Raw genomic sequence first — 16,591 nt, 5'->3', positions numbered from 1 at the left:
AAGGATGGGGAGTGGGGGACAGGGAGCAGGGCTGGGGAGCAGGGATGAGTTTAGGGAGCAGGGATGAGTTTGGGGAGCAGGGAGCGGGGACGGGGAGCAGGAATGAATTTGGGGAGCAGAGCCAGGGAGCAGGGATGAGTTTGGGGAGCAGGGCTGGGGGTGATGGGGAGCTGGGATGGGGATGGGGAGCAGGAATGAATTTGGGGAGCAGGGATGGAGAGCAAGGATGAGTTTGGGGAGCAGTGCTGGGGAGCCGGGATGGGGAGCAGGGCCGAATTTGGGGAGCAGGGCTGGGGAGCAGGGCTGAATTTGGGGAGCAGGGCTGGGGAAGGGGCTGGGGAGCAGGGCTGAATTTGGGGAGCAGGGCTGGGGAGCAGGGCTGAATTTGGGGAGCAGGGCTGGGGCTGTGGCGCAGGTATGGGGAGCACGGCTGGGGAGCAGGGACGAGTTTGGGGAGCAGGGAGCAGAGCTGGGGAGCAGGGCTGGGGACAGCGAGCAGGGCTGGGGAGCAAGGATGAATATGGGGAGCACGAATGAATTTGGGGAGCAGGGCTGGGGAGCAGGGCTGAATTTGGGGAGCAGGGCCGGGGAAGGGGCTGGGGAGCAGGGCTGAATTTGGGGAGCAGGGCTGGGGAGCAGGGTTGAATTTGGGGAGCAGGGCTGGGGAATCGGGATGGGGAGCAGGGCTGAATTTGGGGAGCAGGGCTGGGGAGCCGGGATGGGGAGCAGGGCTGAATTTGGGGAGCAGGGCTGGGGCTGCGGACCAGGGCTGGGGAGCAGGGCTGAATTTGGGGAGCAGGGCTGGGGAGCCGGGATGGGGAGCAGGGCTGAATTTGGGGAGCAGGGCTGGGGAAGGGGCTGGGGAGCAGGGCTGAATTTGGGGAGCAGGGCTGGGGAGCAGGGTTGAATTTGGGGAGCAGGGCTGGGGAGCCGGGATGGGGAGCAGGGCTGAATTTGGGGAGCAGGGCTGGGGCTGGGGAGCAGGGCTGAATTTGGGGAGCAGGGCTGGGGAGCAGGGCTGGGGCTGGGGAGCAGGGCTGGGGAGCAGGGTTGAATTTGGGGAGCAGGGCTGGGGAGCAGGGCTGGGGCTGGGGACCAGGGCTGGGGAGCAGGGCTGGGGCTGGGGCTGGGGAGCAGGGTTGAATTTGGGGAGCAGGGCTGGGGAAGGGGCTGCGGAGCGCGGCGCGGAGCCGGGCCGGTGCCGGCGCGGTGCTGGGCGCTGCGCAGCGCGGGCAGGGCCGGGCTTTAGGACCCGGCGGGACGAGGCGGCGCCGGTGCCGGTCCCGCCCCGGCCCCATTGTCTGGGCGCGGAGGCGGCGGGGGGGGGGGGGGAGCGGCGGAGCCCGCCCGGCCATGGCACCGGCACCGGCACCGGGGACCCGGCTGGCGCTGCTGGCCGCCCTGCTCTGCGCCTCAGGTGAGACCGGCACCGGCACCGGCACCTCCGGCCGGGGGCCGCACCCGGCGGCGGGGGGACCCCCGGGGTCCGCTGCCCCCCGCGCCCTCCATCCCCGGCATCCCGGGGGGTCCGCTCCCCCTCCGCGGCGAGGGACCCCCGCATCTAGGGGGATCCCTCCCTCTCCAGTGCGTGGGACCCCGCCATCCCGGGGGGATCCGCTCCCTCTCTATGGCGTGGGACCCCCCATCCCGGGGGATCCGCTCCCCCTCCAATGCGTGGGACCCCCCCCCCATCCCGGGGGATCCGCTCCTTCTCTATGGCGTGGGACCCCCTCCATCCTCTGGGGGGGATCTGCTCCCCCTCCGCGGCTTGGGACCCCCCATCCCGGGGGATCCGCACCCCTCTGCGCCGTGGGATCCCCCCATTCCGGGGGGATCCGCTCCCTCTCTATGGCGTGGGACCCCCCCCATCCCCTTGGGGGGGATCCACTCCCTCTCCAATGCGTGGGACCCCCCCCACTCCGAGGGGATCCGCTCCCCCTCTGCGGCGTGGGACCCCCCCCATCTCGGGGGAATCCCTCCCTCTCCAGTGCGTGGGACCCCCCCATCCCCTGGGGGGGATCTGCTCACCCTCCGCGGCGTGGGACCCCCCATCCCGGGGGATCTGCACCCCTCCGCGGCGTGGGATCCCCCCCATCCCGGGGGATCCGCTCCCTCTCTATGGCGTGGGACCCCCCCCCATCCCCTGGGGGGGATCTGCTCACCCCCTGCGGCTTGGGACCCCCGCCATCCCTGGTGGGGAATCCTCTCCCCCTCCGCGGTGTGGGACCCCCCGCCATCCCGGAGGGGATCCCCCCCCTCGGGAACGTGGGATCCGCTGGGATCTCGGGGTGGGGGATCCCTTCCCCGTCCACGCGGGATCCCCGCGGTCCGAGGGGATCCACGTCCCCCCCGACCCACGGGAACGCGTGTGTGTCCCCCCCTCAACCCCCCCCCGCCATCTGCCCCCTCCCACGCCCGCGCCGAGCCGGGGACCGGGGGGGATCCATCCTGCCCGGGCTCCTTTCCGTGCCCACGGGGGGATGAATCCCTGCCCTCTGGGCGCCCTGACCCTGGCCCCCACCCCGCGGGACCCCCCACCCCCGAGGGAGCGGCAGACCGGCGACGCAGCCCCTGTCCTCGCAGCGAGGGGCGACGGGGACCCCCCCGACCCCGCGTACCTGCCGGCGGAGCTGGAGGTGCTGGGGGTCCCCGAGTACTACCGGTTGCAACGGGCGGACCGGGACCTGCCCGCCAACGCCTCCCGCTACGCCCGCACCGAGAGCTTCCTGCTGCTCCCGCGCCCTCCCGCCACGCCGCCCCTCGTCCAGGCCACCTACCCCCCCTTCAGCACCCGGCAGGTAAAATGACCCCCCCCTTGTCCCCCTCCCACCCCGGGACCCCCCATCCCGGCCCCCCGCTACCGGCCACGTCTCTTCGCAGGAGGTGCCGACGGAGAGACCCCCCGGGAGGGACGGTTCGGTGGCCTGGGATGTCCGCGCCGTGTCCCTCGAGAGCGCCGTGTCCCCCGCCGAGCCCTTCGCCCGCGTCCTCTTCCATCTGCAGGGGCCCGACTGGCTGCCCGGGCAGCGGGACCCCCCCGGGGAGCGGGACCCCCCTGGGGAGCGGGACCCCCCCGGGCAGCGGGACCCCGCTGGGGAGCGGGATCCCCCCGGGCAGCGGGACCGCCATGGGGATCAGGACCCTGCTGGGGAATGGGACCCACCTGGGTGGTGGGACACTCATGGGCAGCAGGACCCCCCCAGGCAGCGGGACCGCCATGGGGATCGGAACCCACCTGGGTGGGGGGACCCCCATGGGCAGCGGGACCCCCCTGGGAAGCGGGACCACCCTGGAGAGCAGGACCCACCTGGGCAGTGGGACCCCCACGGGCAGCGGGACCACCCTAGGCAGCGGGACCGCCATGGGGATTGGGACCCCCCTGGGGATTGGGACCCACCAGGGCGGTGGGACCCCCCTGGGGAGCAGGACCCCCCTGGAAAGCGGGACCCCCCTGGGGAGTGGGACCACCCTGGGGAGCGGGACCCCTCCAGGCAGTGGGATCCCTCTGGGCAGTGGGACCCCTCTGGGGATCAGGACCCCCGTGGGAAGCGGGACCCCCCCAGGCAGTGGGACCCCCCCGGAGAGCGGGACCCCCCCGGTGACCGGGACCCCCCCAGGGAGCGCGACCTGCCCTGCGTCACCCTGCAGGCGCAGCACCGCGGCCGGGTGACCCATGGGACCTGTCGCCTGCAGGTCAGTGCCACCCACCGCGGTCGGACCTCCCCCCCGGGGACCCCCTCACTCAGCCCCCCCCCACCCTGAGCCAAGGACCCCTCTGTCCCCTCCAGGCCCCCCTGGGCGTCTGCGTGGTGGAGCTGGAGATCCCCCCGCGCTGGTTCTCCACCCCTCGTCACCGCCGCCGCGCCGCCGACCCCCGCCGTCCCCCCGAACCCCCCGAAGCGGCCGAGCTGCGCTACGGCGTGACGTCCCCGGGGGGCTGCGACGGCGGGGTGCGGGATGGGCACCGTGACGCCCTGCGCTACCTGGGCGCCCTGGAGCTGCGGGCGAGCGAGGCGACGCGGCGACGCGAGGTGCGCTTGGACGACAAGGTGCTGCTGCGGGTGCCCGACGCCGCGCTGCGCCCGGGACAGCGCTTCACGGCCACCCTCGCCCTGCGGAACAACTTCACCGCCCACCAGCTGACCCTCCGGTGAGACCCCCACCCCGGGGTGCCCCCCGGGGACCCCCACCGCGGGAGGGGGCTTCGGCGGGGGGGGCCGGGTCAGCCCAGTATGGCCCAGGCAGGGCAAAGGGGACCCGTGCATGGCACTGTGCCATCCCAGTATGACCCAGTCAGAGCAAAGGGGACCCGTGCGTGGCACTGCCCCATCCCAGTATGGCCCAGTCAGGGTAAAGGGGGACCCGTGTGTGGCATTGCCCCATCCCAGTATGACCCAGTCAGAGCAAAGGGGACCTGTGCGTGGCACTGCCCCATCCCAGTATGGCCCAGTCAGGGTAAAGGGGACCCGTGCATGGCACTGCCCCATCCCAGTATGGCCCAGTCAGGGTAAAGGGGACCCGTGCGTGGCTCTGCGCCCATCCCAGTATGGCCCAGTCAGGGTAAAGGGGACCCGTGCGTGGCACTGCCCCATCCCAGTATGACCCAGTCAGAGCAAAGGGGGACCCGTGCGTGGCACTGCCCCTTCCCAGTATGGCCCAGTCAGGGTAAAGGGGACCCGTGCGTGGCACTGCCCCATCCCAGTCTGGCCCAGTCAGGGTAAAGGGGACCCATGCGTGGCACTGCCCCATCCCAGTATGGCCCAGTCAGAGCAAAGGGGGACCCGTGCATGGCACTGCCCCTTCCCAGTATGGCTCAGGCAGGGTAAAGGGGACCCGTGCGTGGCACTGCCCCATCCCAGTATGGCCCAGTCAGGGTAAAGGGGACCCGTGCGTGGCATTGCCCCATCCCAGTATGGCCCAGTCAGGGTAAAGGGGACCCGTGCGTGGCACTGCCCCATCCCAGTCTGGCCCAGGCAGGGTAAAGGGGACCCGTGCGTGGCACTGCCCCATCCCAGTATGGCCCAGTCAGAGCAAAGGGGACCCGTGCGTGGCACTGCCCCATCCCAGTATGGCCCAGGCAGGGTAAAAGGGACCCGTGCGTGGCACTGCCCCATCCCAGTATGGCCCAGTCAGAGCAAAGGAGACCCGTGCGTGGCACTGCCTCATCCCAGTATGGCCCAGTGAGAGCAAAGGGGGACCCGTGCGTGGCACTGCTCCATCCCAGTATGGCCCAGTCAGGGTAAAGGGGACCCGTGCGTGGCACTGCCCCATCCCAGTATGGCCCAGTCAGGGTAAAGGGGACCCGTGCGTGGCACTGCCCCATCCCAGTATGGCCCAGTCAGGGTAAAGGGGACCCGTGCGTGGCACTGCCCCATCCCAGTATGGCCCAGTCAGGGTAAAGGGGACCCGTGCGTGGCACTGCCCCATCCCAGTATGACCCAGTCAGGGTAAATGGGACCCGTGCGTGGCACTGCCCCATCCCAGTATGACCCAGTCAGAGCAAAGGGGACCCGTTCATGGCACTGCCCCATCCCAGTATGACCCAGTCAGAGCAAAGGGGACCCGTGCGTGGCACTGCCCCATCCCAGTATGGCCCAGTCAGAGCAAAGGGGGACCCGTGCATGGCACTGCCCCTTCCCAGTATGGCTCAGGCAGGGTAAAGGGGACCCGTGCGTGGCACTGCCCCATCCCAGTATGGCCCAGTCAGGGTAAAGGGGACCCGTGCGTGGCATTGCCCCATCCCAGTATGGCCCAGTCAGGGTAAAGAGGACCCGTGCGTGGCACTGCCCCATCCCAGTATGGCCCAGTCAGGGTAAAAGGGACCCGTGCGTGGCACTGCCCCATCCCAGTATGGCCCAGTCAGAGCAAAGGGGACCCGTGCGTGGCACTGCCCCATCCCAGTATGACCCAGTCAGGGTAAATGGGACCCGTGCGTGGCACTGCCCCTTCCCAGTATGGCCCAGTCAGGGTAAAGGGGACCTGTGCGTGGCACTGCCCCATCCCAGTATGGCCCAGGCAGGATAAAGGGGACCCGTGCGTGGCACTGCCCCATCCCAGTATGGCCCAGTCAGAGCAAAGGGGACCCGTGCGTGGCACTGCCCCATCCCAGTATGGCCCAGTCAGGGTAAAGGGGACCTGTGCGTGGCACTGCCCCATCCCAGTATGGCCCAGGCAGGGTAAAGGGGACCCGTGCATGGCACTGCCCCATCCCAGTATGGCCCAGTCAGGGTAAAGGGGACCCGTGCGTGGCACTGCCCCATCCCAGTCTGGCCCAGTCAGGGTAAAGGGGACCCGTGCGTGGCACTGCCCCATCCCAGTATGGCCCAGTCAGAGTAAAGGGGACCCGTGCGTGGCACTGCCCCATCCCAGTATGGCCCAGTCAGGGTAAATGGGACCCGTGCGTGGCACTGCCCCATCCCAGTATGGCCCAGTCAGGGTAAAGGGGACCCGTGCGTGGCACTGCCCCATCCCAGTATGGCCCAGTCAGAGCAAAGGGGACCCGTGCGTGGCACTGCCCCATCCCAGTATGGCCCAGTCAGGGTAAAGGGGACCCGTGCGTGGCACTGCCCCATCCCAGTATGGCCCAGTCAGGGTAAAGGGGACCCGTGCGTGGCACTGCCCCATCCCAGTATGGCCCAGTCAGAGCAAAGGGGACCCGTGCGTGGCACTGCCCCATCCCAGTATGGCCCAGGCAGGGTAAAGGGGACCCGTGCGTGGCACTGCCCCATCCCAGTATGGCCCAGTCAGGGTAAAGGGGACCCGTGCGTGGCACTGCCCCATCCCAGTATGGCCCAGGCAGGGTAAAGGGGACCCGTGCGTGGCACTGCCCCATCCCAGTATGGCCCAGTCAGAGTAAAGGGGACCCGTGCGTGGCACTGCCCCATCCCAGTATGGCCCAGTCAGGGTAAATGGGACCCGTGCGTGGCACTGCCCCATCCCAGTATGGCCCAGTCAGGGTAAAGGGGACCCGTGCGTGGCACTGCCCCATCCCAGTATGGCCCAGTCAGAGCAAAGGGGACCCGTGCGTGGCACTGCCCCATCCCAGTATGGCCCAGTCAGGGTAAAGGGGACCCGTGCGTGGCACTGCCCGATCCCAGTATGGCCCAGTCAGGGTAAAGGGGACCCGTGCGTGGCACTGCCCCATCCCAGTATGGCCCAGTCAGAGCAAAGGGGACCCGTGCGTGGCACTGCCCCATCCCAGTATGGCCCAGGCAGGGTAAAGGGGACCCGTTCATGGCACTGCCCCATCCCAGTATGGCCCAGTCAGGGTAAAGGGGACCCGTGCGTGGCATTGCCCCATCCCAGTATGGCCCAGTCAGGGTAAAGGGGACCCGTGCGTGGCACTGCCCCATCCCAGTATGGCCCAGTCAGAGCAAAGGGGACCCGTGCGTGGCACTGCCCCATCCCAGTATGGCCCAGTCAGGGTAAAGGGGACCCGTGCGTGGCACTGCCCCATCCCAGTATGGCCCAGTCAGGGTAAAGGGGACCCGTGCGTGGCACTGCCCCATCCCAGTATGGCCCAGTCAGGGTAAAGGGGACCCGTGCGTGGCACTGCCCCATCCCAGTATGGCCCAGGCAGGGTAAAGGGGACCCGTGCGTGGCACTGCCCCATCCCAGTATGGCCCAGTCAGGGTAAAGGGGACCCGTGCGTGGCACTGCCCCATCCCAGTATGGCCCAGGCAGGGTAATTTGGGGGTGTCCTCTGGCAGGGTCAAGGCGAAGAAGGGGCTGCAGGTGGTGGGCGCCCGCCCGGGGGTCCCCAGCGCCTGGAGCGCCCGGCTGGAGCGCACCCGGGGGGCCAAGCACACGACGGCCGTGGTGACGTGCCAGCGGAGCGGGGACACCGGCGGCGGTGGCACCAGGTGGGCAGCACGACCGGCCCCCCCCCAGGGACCCCCACTGCGGGAGGGGGCTTCGGCGGGGGGGACCAGTTCAGCCCAGTATGGCCCAGTCAGAGCAAAAGGGGACCCGTGCATGGCACTGTGCCATCCCAGTATGACCCAGTTAGAGCAAAGGGGACCCATGTATGGCACTGTCCCCATCCCAGTATGGCCCAGTCAGGGTAAAGGGCACCCGTGCGTGGCACTGCCCTATCCCAGTATGGCCCAGTTAGAGCAAAAGGGACCCGTGCGTGGCACTGCCCCATCCCAGTATGACCCAGTCAGAGTAAAGGGGACCCATGCGTGGCACTGCCCCATCCCAGTATGGCCCAGTCAGAGCAGGGGGACCTGTGGGTTGCACCTCTCCCATCCCAGTTTGGCCCAGGGAGACCTGTGGATTGCACAGCTCCCATCCCAGTATGACCCAGTCAGAGCAAAAGGGACCCGTGCGTGGCACTGCCCCCATCCCAGTATGGCCCATTATGGCCCAGTATGGCCCAGTATGGCCCAGTAGAGCAAGGAAACCTGTGTGCTGCTGCCGCTCCCATCCCAGTATGTCCCAGTTGGAGCAGGGGAACCTGTGTATTGCACTGCCCCTGTCCCAGTATGGCCCAGTATGGCCCAGTATGTCCCAGTTGGAGCAGGGGAACCTGTGTATTGCACAATCCCTGTCCTAGTATGGCCCAGTATGGCCCGGTTGGAGCAAGGGAACCTGTGCATTGCACCACCCTTGTCCCAGTATGACCCAGTATGGCCCAGTATGTCCCGTTTGGAGCAGGGGAACCTGTGCATTGCACCACCCCTGTCCCAGTATGGCCCAGTATGTCCCGTTTGGAGCAGGAGAACCTATGCATTGCATTACCCCTGTCCCAGTATGGCCCAGTATGTCCCGTTTGGAGCAAGGGAACCTGTGTATTGCACCATCCCTGTCCTAGTATGGCCCAGTAAAGCAAGGGAACGTGTGTGCTGCGCTGCTCCCATCCCAGTTTGGCCCAGTTGGAGAAGGGGAACCTGTGCATTGCACCACTCCTGTCCCAGTATGGCCCAGTATGGCCCGGTTGGAGCAAGGGAACCTCTGCATTGCACCACCCTTGTCCCAGTATGACCCAGTATGGCCCAATATGTCCCGTTTGGAGCAGGGGAACCTGTGCATTGCACCACCCCTGTCCCAGTATGGCCCAGTATGGCCCAGTATGGCCCAGTATGTCCCGTTTGGAGCAAGGGAACCTGTGCATTGCACCACCCCTGTCCCAGTATGGCCCAGTATGGCCCAGTGGGGGGGCTGGGGGCCACGGGGCAGCCCCGAGCCCGGTGCGGTGCCGCAGGGTGGCCGACTCGGCCGCGTTCCTGCACCTGGACGTGGCGGTGGAGAACGGGACGGGGGGGCTGGCGCCGGCGCGGCCCCTCACCTGGCAGGTGGAGTACCCCGGCCAGGACCCCGAAGCCCAGAAGGACAAACTGGTGTGGGAGATCCAGGTGTCGGAGCGGGACGTCCGCGCCCTCGTCCCCTTGGTGCAGGTGGGTGCCCCCCACCCCGACCCCCCCCGCCCTGCGGCAGCACCCCGGGACGGGGGGGGGGCTCAGCCCCGCTCATGCCACGTAGGAGCTGGAGATCTTGAACACGGCCCCGCTGACGGGGGTCCCCCGCTCCGTACCGGTCAAACTGGTGACGGTGGAAGCTGGTGGTGGCGTGGCCGAGCTCAGCGAGCCGGCGGGCTGCGAATCCGCCGACAAGCAGGTGCTGCAGGTGAGCGAGAATTTAGGGGTGACCCCCACCCATCCCCACCCACCCTACCCCCCGGGGGGAGCTGCCCGCTCCCGCTACCCCTCTCTGCGTGCCCCCCACTCCACCCAGGTGTCGGACGCCTGCGATGCGGTGTTGGTGGGGGGCAAGGAGAGCCGGGGCGCGCGAGGGGCGCGGGTGGATTTCTGGGCGCGGCGGCTGCACGCCTCGCTGCGCTTCACCGTCTGGGCACCGCTGCTGCCGCTGCGCGTCCAGCTGGGCGACACCGCGCTGGAGCAAGTGCGGGGCTGGCGGCTGCCCGGCGGCCCCGAGAGGTGAGCTCGGACCCCCGCTGCTGCGGCCGGCGAGGAGGGGAGCAGGGGGTGGGTGCTGAGGCCCGTCGCGCTCGTGACGCGGGTCCCTGCCCCGCTGAGCCCCCGCGCACTCGTGACACGTGTCCCTGAGCCCTATAGTGCTGTGTGCCCCCACCCTGCTGAGCCCCCACGCGCTCGTGACACGTGTCCCTGCCCCGCTGAGCCCCCGCACACTCGTGACACATGTCCCTGAGCCCTATAGTGCTGTGTGCCCCCACCCTGCTGAGCCCCCACGCGCTCGTGACACGTGTCCCTGCCCCGCTGAGCCCCCACACACTCGTGACACGTGCCCCTGAGCCCCACGATGCTCTGTGTGTCCCTGCCCCGCTGAGCCCAGTGGCACTTGTGGGATGGACCCCTGCCCCGCTGAGCCCCCACGCGCTCGTGACACGTGTCCCTGCCCCGCTGAGCCCCCACGCACTCATGACACGTGTCCCTGCCCCGCTGAGCCCAGTGGCACTTGTGGGATGGACCCCTGCCCCGCTGAGCCCCCACGCACTCGTGACACCATGTCCCTGCCCCGCTGAGCCCAGTGGCACTTGTGGGATGGACCCCTGCCCCGCTGAGCCCCCACGCACTCGTGACACATGTCCCTGAGCCCCACGATGCTCTGTGTGTCCCTGCCCCGCTGAGCCCAGTGGCACTTGTGGGATGGACCTCTGCCCCGCTGAGCCCCCACGCACTCGTGACACATGTCCCTGAGCCCTATAGTGCTGTGTGCCCCCACCCTGCTGAGCCCCCACGCACTTGTGACACGTGTCCCTGCCCCGCTGAGCCCCCACGCACTCGTGACACGTGTCCCTGAGCCCTATAGTGCTGTGTGCCCCCACCCTGCTAAGCCCCCATGCACTTGTGACACGTGTCCCTGCCCCGCTGAGCCCAGTGGCACTTGTGGGATGGACCCCTGCCCCGCTGAGCCCCCACGCGCTCGTGACACGTGTCCCTGCCCCGCTGAGCCCCCACGCACTCGTGACACGTGTCCCTGCCCCGCTGAGCCCCCACGCACTCATGACACGTGTCCCTGCCCCGCTGAGCCCAGTGGCACTTGTGGGATGGACCCCTGCCCCGCTGAGCCCCCATGCACTCATGACACTGAGCCCCTGCCCCACTGAGCCCCCACGCACTCGTGACACGTGTCCCTGCCCCGCTGAGCCCAGTGGCACTTGTGGGATGGACCCCTGCCCCGCTGAGCCCCCATGCACTCATGACACTGAGCCCCTGCCCCACTGAGCCCCCACGCACTCGTGACACGTGTCCCTGCCCCGCTGAGCCCAGTGGCACTTGTGGGATGGACCCCTGCCCCGCTGAGCCCCCATGCACTCATGACACTGAGCCCCTGCCCCACTGAGCCCCCACGCACTCGTGACACGTGTCCCTGCCCCGCTGAGCCCAGTGGCACTTGTGGGATGGACCCCTGCCCCGCTGAGCCCCCACGCACTCGTGACACATGTCCCTAAGCCCCATAGTGCTGTGTGCCCCCACCCTGCTGAGACCCCACGTGCTCGTGACGCCATGTCCCTGCCTTGCTGAGACCCATGGCTCTGCACATCCCTGCCACGCTGAGCCCCCACACACTCGTGACACATGTCCCTGAGCCCTGTGACACTGTGTACCCCTGCTCCGCTGAGCCCTGACACACTCATGACACGTGTCCCTGCCCCTGCTGAGCCCCATGGCTGTGCATGCCCCTGTCCTGCTGAGCCCCCACACACTCATGACACATGTCCCTGAGCCCCATAGTGCTGTGTGCCCCCACCCCGCTGAGCCCCTACACACTCGTGACACATGTCCCTGCCCCGCTGAGCCCCCACACACTCGTGACACATGTCCCTGAGCCCTGTGACACTGTGCACCCCTGCTCCGCTGAGCCCTGACACACTCGTGACACGTGTCCCTGCCCCTGCTGAGCCCCCACACACTCGTGACGTGTCCCTGCCTTGCTGAGCCCCATGGCTGTGCATGCCCCTGCCCCGCTGAGTCCCCACGCACTCGTGAAACATGTCCGTGAGCCCCATAGTGCTGTGTGCCCCCACCCCACTGAGCCCCCACGTACTCGTAACGCGTCCCCACCCCGCTGAGCCCCCACACACTCATGACACATGTCCCTGAGCCCCATGGCTCTGCGCACCCCAGCCCCGCTGAGTCCCCACGCACTCGTGACGTGTCCCTGCCTTGCTGAGCCCCATGGCTGTGCATGCCCCTGTCCCGCTGAGCCCCCACGCACTCGTGACACATGTCCCTGAGCCCTATGGCACTGTGCACCCCTGCCCCGCTGAGCCCCCACGTACTCGTAACGCGTCCCCACCCCGCTGAGCCCCCACACACTCATGACACATGTCCCTGAGCCCCATGGCTCTGCGCACCCCAGCCCCGCTGAGCCCCCACACACTCGTGACACGTGCCCCTGAGCCCCACGATGCTCTGTGTGTCCCTGCCCCGCTGATCCCCCCCGCACTCGCGACGCGCCCAGCCACCACGCACGCCCCGGCTGAGCCCCGCAGCCCGGTGACACCGGTGTCCCCCCCCCCCCCCGCACCCCCAGCGCCCCGGCCGAGGCCGAGGAGCCCGGGGAGGAGGGCGAGCGGCGGGCGCGGGGCTGCCGGCCCCAGTACCAGCGGACGGCGGTGAGGGTCCTGGCGCACTTCGTGGCCCACCCGCTCGACGGTGGCCGTCACCTCGCCTACCTGCCCGCTCCCGAGTGGCTCCTGGATGTCACCCACCTGGTGGCCCCCCGGACCCGGGTGCAGGACCCCCGCGTGGCTTCGCTGGAGGGGGACGCTGTGCTGGTTGGCCGGGAGCCCGGGGTCACCTCCGTGGAAGTAGGCTTGGGGGGGGGGGTGTCGCCTTTTGGGGGGGTGCGCAGGGGTCGGAGGGGAGGGTTCTGGGGGTGGAGGGCAGCTGGGGGGGGGGGTCCTGGGTGGTACGGGGGCTGGAGAGAGGGCTGGAGGGGGTCCTGGGGGCAGAGGGAGGGAGATGGGGGGGCTGGAGGGGGTCCTGGGGGGAGAGAGAGGGAGATGGGGGGGCTGGAGGGCGTCTTGGGGGGAGAGAGAGGGAGATGGGGGGGCTGGAGGGCGTCTTGGGGGGAGAGAGAGGGAGATGGGGGGCTGGAGGGCGTCTTGGGGGAGAGGGAGGGAGATGGGGGGGCTGGAAGAGGGGTGTTGGGGGGCAGAGGGGAGCTGGGGGGGATTCTGGGGGAGTACAGGGGCTGGAAAGAGAGAGATGGGGGGCTGGAAGGGGTCCTGGGGGTAGAAGGAGGGAGATGGGGGGCTGGAAGGGGTCTTGGGGGCAGAAGGAGGGAGATGGTGGGGCTGGAGGGGGTCCTGGGGGAAGGGGGAGGGAGATGGGGGGCTGGAGGGGGTTTTGCTGGGAGAGGGAGGGAGCTGGGGGGTGCAGGGACTGGAAAGCTGGAGATCTGAGGCTGGAGGGGGTCTTGGGGGCAGAGGGGAGCTGGGGGGGGGGTCCTGGGGGGTGCAGGGTCTGGAGCGAGGGCTGGAGGGGGTCCTGGGGGCCCAGGGAGGGAGATGGGGGTCTGGAGGGGGTGTTGGGGGCAGAGGGAGGGAGATGGAGGGCTGCAGAGGGGCATCGGGGGCACAGGGAGGGCGGTGGGGGGCTGGAGGGCATCTTGGTGGAGAGGGAGGGAGATGGGGGGGCTGAAGAGGGGTGTTGGGGGGCAGAGGGGAGCTGGGGGGGGATTCTGGGGGAGTGCAGGGGCTGGAAAGAGAGAGATGGGGGGCTGGAGGGTGTCCTGGGGGCAGAAGGAGGGAGACGGTGGGGCTGGAAGGGGTCTTGGGGGCAGAAGGAGGGAGATGGTGGGGCTGGAGGGGGTCCTGGGGGAGGGGGAGGGAGATGGGGGGCTGGAAGGGGTCTTGGGGGCAGAAGGAGGGAGATGGTGGGGCTGGAGGGGGTCCTGGGGGAGGGGGAGGTCGATGGGCTGGAGGGGGTCTTAGGGGCAGAGGGAGGGAGTTGGGGGGCTGGAGGAGGTGCTGGGGGCAGACAGGATCTGGGGGGGTGCAGGGACTGGAGGGAGGGAGGCGGGGGGCTGGAGGGGGTCCTGGGGGCAGAATGAGGGAGGCGGGGGGCTGGAAGGGGTCTTGGGGGCAGAGGGAGGGAGACGGGGGGCTGGAGGGGGTCTTGGGGGCAGAAGGAGGGACATGGGGGGCTGGAGGAGGTGCTGGGGGCAGACAGGATCTGGGGGGCTGCAGGGACTGGAGGGAGTTGGGGGGCTGGAGGGGGTCCCAGGGGGAGCTGAGGGATGCAGGGGGTGGAGAGGGCAAACTGGGGAGGGGGCTGGGGGTCCAGGGCAGGGGTGCCAGAGGCTGGAGGCACAGAGCCCTTGAAGTCTGGGGGCTCACAAGGTGTCCCCCCCCCCCCGCGCCCCCAGGTCCGCTCCCCGCTCTCGGACTCCATCCTGGGGGAGCAGCTGCTGGCGGTGTCGGAGGAGAAGGTGACGGTGACGGAGCTGCGCGCCGAGGTGGTGGCCGGGCTGTCCCTGACGCTGCGGCCGGAGCCGGCCCACCCCGGCGTGGTCACCGCCACCGCCTTGGGGACCACCGCCCTGCGTGTCCCCAAGCAGGTGAGCGGGTGGGCCCGATCCTGGGGGGGGGGGGGCGGGTGCTGGCGGGGCGCCCGGGTCCCCTCGCCCCGGTGCCATCGGTGTCCGTGGCAGGAGGCGACGCTGTCCGTCTGGCTGTCCTTCTCCGACGGCACGCTGGCCCCGCTGGAGCTCTACGGCTGGCAGGATGCGACCTTGACCTTGACCTCGCTGGACCCCGCCGTGGCCACCGTGGGGGGCTCGCCCGGTGGTCCCGCCGCTCGCCCTTGGGTGGTGGCGGAGGGACCGGGGCGGGGGGCTCTGCTCCAGCTCAGCCTGCACCCACCGGACGCCTGTCGCCGCGGTCGGCACCGGGCGGCCGCGTTGGCCACCGGCGCGGCGTGGCTTGAGGTGGGGGGCGGCCGGCGAGCCCCCACCCCCGGCAGCCCCCAGCCCAGCTCGCCCTTCCCGCGAGCCGAGGGGGCCATGTCGGGGGAAGCGGTGACGGCGGCCGGCGAGCCGCGGCGGAGGGACCCCGCCGGCGTGGGACCAGCCTCCACCAAGCTCCGAGGGTTGGGGTCTTCCTCGGAAGAGGAGGAGGAGGAGGAGGAAGGCGCCGGCCGCGCTCGCGCCGCCGGGGAGGAAGAGGAGGAGGAGGAGGAGATGGTGAAGGCTCCCGAGCGGGTGACCGACCTGGAGATCGGGATGTACGTCCTGCTGGGCGTCTTCTGCCTGGCCATCTTCATCTTCCTCGTCAACTGCATCTTCTTCGTCCTGCGGTACCAGCAGAAGGAGCTGCCGGATGCCGGCGCGGCCCCTGCGGCCCCCCAGCCCCACAACTGGGTCTGGCTGGGCACTGACCAGGAGGAGCTGAGCCGGCAGCTGGACCGCCGGCACCCCGAGCCCCCCGCCCCGCAGCCGGGCGCCGAAACCGGGCGCTGCTGCTGCGGGGTGCCCCCCGCCACCGAAACCGGGGGTCCCCCCGCCACCGAAACCGGCACCCCGCCCCCCGGGGTTCCCCTGCCTCGCAAAGAGGGGGTGACGCCGGGGGGCGGTCGGAGGAAGCGGGTGGAATTTGTCACCTTCGCGTCGCCCCGGGTCCCCGAGGAGCCCCCCCAGCCCGTCCCCAACGTCCAGTCCATCCTGGTGGCCAGCGAGGAGGACATCCGCTGGGTCTGCGAGGACATGGGGCTGCGGGACCCCGAGGAGCTCAGGAGCTACATGGAGAGGATCCGAGGCAGCTCCTGACCCCGGGGGGCTGCCCCCGGCCCCCCAACCCCGGGCAAACCAGTAAGGGACCGAACCCCTCCCCGTGCCACGCCGGGGGGACACGTCCCCCCCTTCCCCTGCCCGCAGCGGGCTGTGCTGCTCCTGGGGACCGCTGCCCGTCCCTCTCGGTGGCCAGGGCCACCCAAGGGACCATCCCCAGATGCCCTTGGGGGGCGGGGAGGGGGGGTCTCCACCCAGCTCGGAGCATCCCCCCCCTCGGGGGTCCTCGGTGGCGCTGGGGAGGAAGCCGGGGGTGCCCTTACCGCTTTGGGTCTCATTGCGACATTGTGTTCATAGTGATGATGATGATGATGATGATGATGACGAGTCCTGTGGTCTGATCCCCGGGGAGGGTCCCTGTGCCCCCCGCCCCACCCGTGGCACGGGGGAGGAGGGGGGCGCGCGCCCTCCCCCCCCAACCTTCACCCGTTTTGTACGACCCGGCGTTTTCTACCCGCAGCCGCCCCGGGAAGGGGCTGCCGCCCGGGGGCTCTTATTTATGGGAGATTTTTAATTCTGACCTTGTTATGAAAAATAAAATCAAATAAAATATTTAAAAAAAAGACCCAGGCAGCCCCCCCCGTGCCGTGGCATCTGCTCCCGCTGTCGGGTACCGGTGGGTCGCATCCCGCCGCCGACCCGGGGCAGGGGCAGGAGGGATGGGGGGAGCTGGAGGTCGTGGTGCTGGGGGCATCACCACGGTGCTGGGGGCATCACCGTGGTGCCGGGGGCATCACCGCGGTGCCAGGGGCAGGAACCGGCTCTGCCAGGCACGGCCGAACCCACCGGGCTCCCGGGGACCGGCGTCTGCCCT

At 69.6% G+C, this 16,591-nt stretch overlaps 1 protein-coding gene across 1 annotated transcript; it reads left to right on the top strand.

The window, feature by feature from the left end:
* The first annotated feature begins 1,333 nt into the window (after positions 1-1,333).
* TMEM132A (transmembrane protein 132A) lies at positions 1,334-16,324 on the top strand. Its single transcript, XM_075426841.1, has 11 exons — positions 1,334-1,417; positions 2,584-2,798; positions 2,881-3,693; positions 3,789-4,150; positions 7,710-7,862; positions 9,206-9,398; positions 9,484-9,627; positions 9,736-9,938; positions 12,520-12,796; positions 14,359-14,550; positions 14,644-16,324. The coding sequence occupies exons 1-11, from the start codon at positions 1,354-1,356 to the stop codon at positions 15,754-15,756; spliced, it is 3,729 nt and encodes a 1,242-aa protein (XP_075282956.1). The 5' UTR covers positions 1,334-1,353; the 3' UTR covers positions 15,757-16,324.
* Positions 16,325-16,591: the final 267 nt, after the last annotated feature.

This window comes from Opisthocomus hoazin, chromosome 7 (genome assembly GCF_030867145.1).
Source record: "Opisthocomus hoazin isolate bOpiHoa1 chromosome 7, bOpiHoa1.hap1, whole genome shotgun sequence".
NCBI classification, from domain to species: domain Eukaryota; kingdom Metazoa; phylum Chordata; class Aves; order Opisthocomiformes; family Opisthocomidae; genus Opisthocomus; species Opisthocomus hoazin.
This window is presented reverse-complemented; position numbering and strand designations above follow the sequence as displayed.

Bases quoted from the DNA above. Each gene is read 5' to 3' on its own strand.
- TMEM132A (XM_075426841.1), top strand. From the start codon at position 1,354: ATGGCACCGGCACCGGCACCGGGGACCCGGCTGGCGCTGCTGGCCGCC. The intron at 3,694-3,788 runs GTCAGTGCCACC...TGTCCCCTCCAG, and splicing joins ATGGGACCTGTCGCCTGCAG to GCCCCCCTGGGCGTCTGCGT. The intron at 9,628-9,735 runs GTGAGCGAGAAT...CACTCCACCCAG, and splicing joins CCGACAAGCAGGTGCTGCAG to GTGTCGGACGCCTGCGATGC.